Here is an 8,499-nt window from a genome sequence, read left to right on the forward strand (position 1 = left end):
TTTCTTTTTTGTAACCATAAACTAACGTTCTTAAAACGTTACATATTAAATCATTTTCCTCATGTCCCCAGTGCTGCACCTCAAATATCTTTGATAAAAATAAATGCGATTCCTATACTCCTCCCCCTCATACAATTAAGAGTTTTGTATAATATTCTCCCACTAACATGTATTCATGTGTGACAAATGTGTCATTTTAACACTGATGGTGGAGAACTGTGAGGCACATTGGAAGTCATTGGGGCCAATCCGTAAATGTTAAAATACTCAGTTACAGAAGTTTAGCCACAAGATGCAAAAAAAAAAAATGTTTTAACATGATTTTAGTGTATACAAATGTCTTACTAACCTTTTAAGTGTAGTTATAGCCAATTTTACAACTTGTTCCATGTTGATAATGTCAACAAACCCTAAAACTCAAATGAACGTAAATAGATGATTTAAACAACTTTACTGCTCAAATAATACTAGAGTTTTAATTGTGTCACACTGTAACTTAGAAAAGGAGGGATGAGGGGCCTGGGTAGCTCAGCGAGTATTGACGCTGACTACCACCCCTGGAGTCGCGAGTTTGAATCCCAGATGTGCAGAGTAATTCCAGCCAGGTCTCCTTAGCAACCAAATTAGCCCAGTTGCTAGGAATGGTAGAGTCACATGGGGTAATGTGTTCGTGATCGCGATTAGTGGTTCTTGTTCTCAGTGGGACACGTGGTAAGTTGTGCATGGATTGCGAAGATTAGCATGAGCCTCCACGTGATACGATGTGCAGATTGACGGTCTCAGAAGCGGAGGCAACTGGGACTTGTCCTGTGCCACCACAGGCACCTACCAAGTAGTGGGAATTGGGCTTTTCAAATTGGGAAAAAAGGGATATGAAAAAGAAAAAAGGAGGGATGGGTCAAAATTATGCCACAAAAACTGCAGATCGAGCTTAATTTTTATTGAACGCAAAACACTCCTTTACCTGGATGGACATCTGAATTATTTTAGTCATTTTGATTGACAAGTATGATTTGTTCCTTTAATAATGAACATAGATACTTGTAAATGCCGAATTGTAAGAATGACCAAGTTAATGTATTGATGTGCATGTAAACGTGCTCACTGAGACCACTAAAGATGATACATGCAGAGATAAATTTGAGTAATGGGCAAAAATCTACCCGTTGATTGGTTGTTGCTTCAACCATTTGAACTTACCCCAATAAACAAACTTTTTGTTTATTCAATTTAAGGCATTTACATGCCTATACAAGTTGTGGATTTGTGGATGTGCAAGATTGGATGTAAATACACTTGTAATGTTTTGAGCACTTTGCAGAGAGTATGAAACCATCAAAATACAAGAGACAAAAAAAAGAACTAATTTTTCCCATTCGGTCTATGTCACTAACATTGCATATTTTTGGGCCTCTGAAGTTCATTGTAATATTAATACATTTCATTTTCAGGTCATTTGTTGAGTTTAGTATGATAAACTATTTTGGCACTGTGTTAGGTTGCCACTGGCTTCAGAAGCAAAATCAGCAGAGAACCAACTAAACGTATATGACCAATTCAAGGCAAAAAATGCATGGCTACAAACATTTCATATAGGGAAAATAATTCACAGTCAAACTGTATTTATGAAATATCCAGCTAATTCATAAAATTATGAAGAAAACAGCTATTCTCAAAATCCTCTATACAGCTTAACAGCAACATAATGTATCGCTATGAAACCCGTCTGATAAAAAAAAATATCATGATACAGAAATGATTTATTATGCAAAACACAATGTGTAAATGACTATTTTCAGAAATGGAACACAGTTTTACATTGCAGCATTTTTCAATACAGATCCTGCTTTACCAGGACACATGGACAGATGATGCTCATAATGTCCAGTTCAAAGCAACATCACAAAACATTGTCTTTCTCAATTCCACAGTCAGCCAAATGATCCAGCCACAGGGATCTCTGGGTCATATAGAGTCTCAGTTCTCGGCACAGTCTGCGTGTATGAGCTGGATGATGCAAACAAGCGATCAGTCTGATTCATTGATGCAGTCCTCATCAGGCACCTGGTCTCCTCCTCCTCCTCCTCCTGCCTCTTCATCACTCTCTTTATCCCAGTCCTTCATGGATGCACCCATCATGAAGTCATCTCTCAGCACACTCCAGGCTGGATTCTCCACCTTCACCTGTACAGTCTGCAGAAATCAACCAGCAAACAAAGAAATAAGTCACATATATTGCACACTGCTATAGACATTGTGAGTCCTTGTGAGCTTTCCAGCAAAGCCAAGTGTGGCAATTATATATTATATTTTGATTATTTTTTAATTCTATTCTAATGGTAGTCAGTTCTTGTTGGAAGTCATGCAAAAACCAACAGAAAAGGATCTGGTTTTATGGTGGAAAGAAAATGTGAAGTGGCACAAGAAACTCTGAATCTTATCAGATCACATTTTATAAAAAAATACCACTTATTTTTCAGAATAATGGCATTGCTGTAGTTTTTAAATCAATAAAATTGAATAGTTTAACAGTGTGCAGATCTACTCAGTTTATTTCTGAATTATAAAGTCAAATAATAAATATTTTATAGCTTTTATGTAGCGTTTTTACATGCCCAATCTTTATTTGATTTTCAAAAGTGATTAAACAAAAAGGCACAGGCAATGTGGAAAGAGAAATAATTAATTTAACCAATAATATTATTGCATAATTTTTATGATCCAATTGAATCCTAAAGGAAGCCCTACATTATTCCGCTTCACTCAGAAATTGCATTGCAAATAGGAGTTGAATTTGTAGCATAATCGACACAATTAACAAAAAGTATATTTCATAGTATAATGAAAAACACGGTTGACAGTGCACTCTGAACAAAAAGTGAGAGTAGCTACAGTAGGTTCAGAATAATACTATATCGCTAGAAGCTTACTACTTATTGAATACTGTGCAGTACACACTATACCTTAAAATAGGCATTATTTCATAAACTTTGTAAACTGTGCACTGCTGTCACATCCCTAGTTGCATGTCAATTTAGAAATTAAAATAATCAAATTATGTGCAAAATGTCTTGATATTTGTCAGTCTGAGCAATAAAAATGTTAAAAAAATTTCGGTTTCTATTCAGGTTATAAGTTAAACTTTGCCAAAACACAGGTCTTAACATTGAACTATCTACCATCCAAAAATATACAACAAAAATACAATCTCAATTGGAATGCAACTACAATGAAATACCTTGAGGTTACCTTAACAAGAGGAATGGACGATCTATATGAGACCAACTATGTTAAAGTGGATAAATCCATTAGAAATGATGTAGAGAGGTGGAATGTCCTTTCTCTGGACTTTAGTTCCCGGATAGAGACTATAAAAATGAGCATTCTCCCTCGACTCCTCTACCTCTTCCAATCACTCCCTATTGAGATACCGGAGAATCAATTTAGAACGTGGGATAAAGTTATCTCTAGGTTCATATGGAATGGTCAAAGGCCAAGAATCAAATATGAAACTTTACAGCTTGGAAAACATGAAGGAGGTATGGCACTCCCAAATCTTAAGGAATATTTTTATGCAGCACAACTTAGACCTTTAGTTTGCTGGTGTGCTAAGGATTACGAGGCTAAATGGAAAAACCTAGAGCAGTATGTACAAGGGAGGGAAATTCAAAGTCTTATTGGGGATGAAGGGGAAGCTAAGGATTTATTTAAACAGATAGATGCTATCACCCAGTTCTCATTAAAATTGTGGTTCAGCATAGTACGAAAATATAAATTAGAGGCAGATCTCCCTCTACTTAGATGGATAGCTTATGACAGACACTTCACCCCGAATACTCTTGACCAGAGATTTCAACAATGGATACTGAATGGAATAACAGCACTGTGTATAGTAACGAAGGACGGGAATTTTATGAGTTTTGAAGAGATGAAACAAAACTTTACATTATACAATCAGGATCATTTCAGGTACTTACAATTAAGGGATTTTTATATGAAGGAAGTAAAACCAAAAATAAATCTGGAGAAAAACGGTATAATTAGAACTATAATAGGAATATACAACTCAAGGAAGTACAGAATAATATCTACATTATACCAGCAACTGAGGGAGAGGAAGGGAAATACAACGTCATATGTTAAGCAGAAGTGGGAAAAAGAGCTAGGTATGAATATATCTGAAGAAGACTGGTTACATATATGGAATACACAACAATCTACCACTTCGTCACGTATATGGAGGGAATTCCGTTTGGAAAAATGTAATACGATTTTTCATTACTCCTAAAATTAAGAGCACATTTTTGTCAATACCACAACCATGTTGGAGACAGTGTGGAGCGGTAAATGTAAACCATTCGCATGTCTTTTGGCTCTGCCCTGTTATTACACAGTTTTGGGAGGATGTCCACTTGGTTATTGTTGAAATCTTGGGTTATGATATACCTAAGTCATGTTCAGTGCTGTATTTTGGTAATATGAAAGGAAACATTGTGTCAAGAGAAGACCGATACCTGTTTAAAATTTTGCTAGCTGCATGTAAAAAAGGCCATTACGAAAAGATGGTATAAGCCGGACCCACCAACACGAGATGAATGGCTGAAACTAGTGTCTGAAATAAGTGTAATGGAATGGTTGACTCATAAGATAAGAGTTCAAGAGGATCAATGCGCAAATAACTGGGGAAAATGGACTGTATTTACATCTCAACGGCAAGAAGAGGTCTGAAGTTGATGTATCTCTTTCACTAAACTGTAATGTTAAGGTAATCCAGATTTTTATTTTTTTTTGGTTTGTTTGTTTTGTTAATTATAATTTTTGTATATATGTGTTGAAACTATAAAAAATAAAGTATAAAAAAAAAAAAAAAATGTTAAAAATTTCGGCTGATATTACTTTATCAAACTGGAAACAGAAGGTTATGTCAAGTGCATTGCATTATGTTATTAAGTTCAATGTGTTCTGTTTTATATTGCACCATACAGGTGCTGAACTTTATAAGACCAAGAGAACATGTAGTAGGAACATAAACAGGGTCAGGTTTTGACTTCATGTTGACAGAAAGCAAGAAAGTTGCCAAATGAAAAGGAAGAGGGAGATCATGGTAAAAAGCCGAGTAACCATACCGCTTTTTTCTCTTTCTTGATGGCAGGCGAGTCTGCTCCTCGCAGAACATCAATAAAGTCTTTCTTAGACACTGAAGACAAAATTTTGGATTTCTTTCTCTCTGAACCGCCAACATCCTTCATCATCTGATCCACACTCTTCTGATGTTTCTTTACCGCGTTGAACAACTGCACTACACCCCTAAACAGAACAACAAGAAAGTCCAGATGAAAAACAAATAATGAATTAAAACACAGGTGGATTGTGGTTCTCCCATATCGGATGTCCAAATAGCCAAATCCCATAGACTTCCATTTCACATTTCTGATCATTTTTCTTAGAGATTTCAAGCTACATCCATCCATCTACCTATCTATAAGGCTTTAACTTTACTCCCCCCATAGAGAAGCACACAAATGACTAATAGTCTAAATTATGTTTCACCTGGTGGCAATTCTCTGTAGATTCCTCTCATGGTCTTTGTCTCGAACCACATCAGGCTTCTCCCGGCACATATTCTCCCACACTCGCTTCTTATCAGTCTGTCAAACAAGATCATCTTAAAATGTGCAATGTCACATGTATCTAGTGGTTGGCCTTTCAAGGCCTCTTGTGAGTTTAATATTGTAAGTTCCAGACAAAAGCAATGTCAAATTGATCAGGTAGCCAAACTATACTCTACCCGTTTCTTTTCTTCAAGACGCTCTTTCTTCTTGTTGTCTTTGATCTTGTCCAGTTCTTTGTTCTTTAGAAGGATGCTGGGTTTGCTTTCTGGTATCTTCTTCCCCAGGATTTTTGCCATGGCTTCAGCCCATCCTGCATTAGGATTGGTGTTTTCCTCTGCTTCTCCATTCTGCTCTTCTTCCTTCACTCCATCGCTGTCCTCATCTGATCCCTCCTGATCACTTCCAGCTCCGCTCTCCTCATGTTCCCCAACACCATCATCAGAATCTCCACAGTCTTCCTCTAAACATCCATAAATAATAACTTATCCAAGTAACTATTTGTAGCACACATTTATCTATACAGTTATGGCATCACTGTCTTTTTTTTAAAAATAAAGCATGTAGGAGGCCTCACAGCTAACATACATGGACATAAAACTACACTTTTTCAGCTGCGTTTCTAATACCAAAATCTTAAGAATATCAACTAGTTGGCATACATAAAGAATAAATTGGTACAAAATTACAGACACTTGCAAATATGGTGTGTACTTACAACGTGGCAAGACAATAAAAATTTTAACACAAACATATATTTATCTTCAATCAGCCATTGAGCTGTAGTGCTGCGATATTGTAGAGTTTACTGCCATACTGAAACAATTAGTGTAATTCAAGTTTATAATTTTTTTTTATCTACATTTCTATTCTGGCAGCTACGCCAGTAACTGAGCACGATTAAAAGCCATTTGATTAACCATCAGTAACACATATACTTTAAAATGACATGCTGTGTCTATTAAAACATAATTTCACAGTGAAATTTCTCACCACTTTCATCTTCAACAGTGACATGTGGCTTATCGAAGAGCGTCGCCATCTTTACTGATATTTACGTGCAACATATAAGTCCGTATGAAAGTAGAGGCACTAAAGAAAGGTTCCGCATCGATTTAATTCCGTATTTCATAATAACAGTTTGTTCCAAAGCAGCTTTAAAAATAGTTTTTTGAGTGCGTTAAATCCCTTAATGAGCAAGCCAAAGTCGGGAAGGCAAAAAAACAAAAAAGAACTCTAAGAAGTATAGATGGGACAAGACGAGGAAGCCTTGGTTGGGATGAACAAAAGACTGCATCCGGCTGGGGGACTCGGATTCTTTTGATTCCGAGTCCTTGTGAATCGAGCACGGAATCGACTCTACGCAGTGGACGTGTCATTTGAACTATTGCTACCCGTCCTGGATTTTCTAAGTTTTTGTTTTTTAAATGGAGTAATCACGATAAATTTTACATAATGCAATATCAAAACAAGCACAAGAGAGAGAGAGAAAGCAATGTCAAATTGAGAGAGAGAGAGAGAGAGAGAGAGAGAGAGAGAGAGAGAGAGAGAGAGAGACAGAGAGAGAGAGAGTGTGTGTGTGAGTGAGTGAGTGAGTGAGTGAGTGAGAGAAACCAACAACAGAACAAATTATAACAGGTATGCGATAATCACATAAATAGCGTAAAAGTGTCACATAGAGTCCTAATGTGATTTAAAAATCCAAGAAGTAACTCAACATAATTTTCCATTTCTGTTTTAAATATCAAAATATTTGGGTTTCCTTTAGCCCATTTCTTTTTTTTGTATTTTTTTTTTTTTTTGTATGGTATTTTCCCATAATTAAACAGAACTATATTTGGTTGTAATCATTGTCCATTAAATAAAATCACACACACACACAGGTGGCCAAAAGTATGGAATAATGTTCAGATTTTGCTGTTTCGTAAGGAAATTACTTTAATTCACCAAAGTGTCATTCAACTGATCACAAAGTATAGTCAGGACATTACTGATGTAAAAAACACCATCACTATTTAAAAAAGTCATTTTTGATCAAATCTAGACAGGCCCCATTTCCAGCAGCCATCACTCCAACAACTTATCCTTGAGTAATCATGCTAAATTTCTAATTTGGTACTAGAAAATCACTTATCATTATATCAAACACAGTTCAAAGCTATTTGGTTCATTAAATGAAGCTTAACATTGTCTTTGTGTTTTGTGTCCAAATTGCCAAAGAACTGAAGATTTCATACAAAGGTGTACACTTCAGTCTTCAAAGACAAAGGACAACTGGCTCTAACAAGGACAGAAAGAGATGTGGAAGGCCCAGATACAACTAAACAAGAGGATGAGTTCATCAGAGTCTCTAGTTTGAGAAATAGACGCCTCACATCAGACATGGGGACTTGTGACTTGGTGACTTGGACTCGAGTCGACTTGAGTCGCTATTTTTATGACTTGTGACTTGACTTGACAAAAAATAAAATACTTGAGACTTGACTCGGACTTGGAAGTTAAAGACTCGGGACTTGACTTGAGACACGAAGACTTGAATGACTTGAGTGTTAATGACATCATGTTTTCAATTTGAATATAAAATATGTAAATTATTTTAAAAAATAAAGTTGATCCAGCTGGAGCGCAGGCTGAGAATACTCACGACACTATAGGCTATCATCAGCCATGCCCTCTCGTACCTTACGCACACCACGCCCACTTAGATCAGATAACACATCAACATGTCAGCCGAGGGGTAACGTTACCGAGGGTCATCGCTTTCGGCTTCAAAAATTATTATCAAGATGGCAAAAGGCGAACAGCGCTTTGCAAGACATGCAACGTTAAGATCGCGGACAGCCAGACGACAACCTCCAATTTCGTCCGCCATTTGAAGAGCCATTCTGCC

The 8,499-nt window shown here is 36.6% G+C and overlaps 1 protein-coding gene across 1 annotated transcript; it reads right to left on the reverse strand.

Moving 5' to 3' along the window:
* Positions 1-933: 933 nt before the first annotated feature.
* LOC127655551 (RRP15-like protein) lies at positions 934-6,671 on the reverse strand. Its single transcript, XM_052143441.1, has 5 exons — positions 6,603-6,671; positions 5,789-6,072; positions 5,551-5,648; positions 5,127-5,307; positions 934-2,193 (listed from the first exon to the last, which is right to left on the reverse strand). Exons 1-5 carry the CDS (start codon positions 6,649-6,651, stop codon positions 2,029-2,031), a joined length of 777 nt encoding a protein of 258 aa, XP_051999401.1. The 5' UTR covers positions 6,652-6,671; the 3' UTR covers positions 934-2,028.
* Between the last annotated feature and the right edge of the window lie 1,828 nt (positions 6,672-8,499).

The sequence above is a fragment of the Xyrauchen texanus genome, chromosome 15 (assembly GCF_025860055.1).
Source record: "Xyrauchen texanus isolate HMW12.3.18 chromosome 15, RBS_HiC_50CHRs, whole genome shotgun sequence".
NCBI lineage: Eukaryota > Metazoa > Chordata > Actinopteri > Cypriniformes > Catostomidae > Xyrauchen > Xyrauchen texanus.

Bases quoted from the DNA above. Each gene is read 5' to 3' on its own strand.
- LOC127655551 (XM_052143441.1), bottom strand. From the start codon at position 6,651: ATGGCGACGCTCTTCGATAAGCCACATGTCACTGTTGAAGATGAAAGT. The intron at 6,073-6,602 runs GTGAGAAATTTC...ATGGATGTTTAG, and splicing joins CACTGTTGAAGATGAAAGTG to AGGAAGACTGTGGAGATTCT. The intron at 5,649-5,788 runs GTAGAGTATAGT...CTTGTTTGACAG, and splicing joins GTCTTGAAGAAAAGAAACGG to ACTGATAAGAAGCGAGTGTG.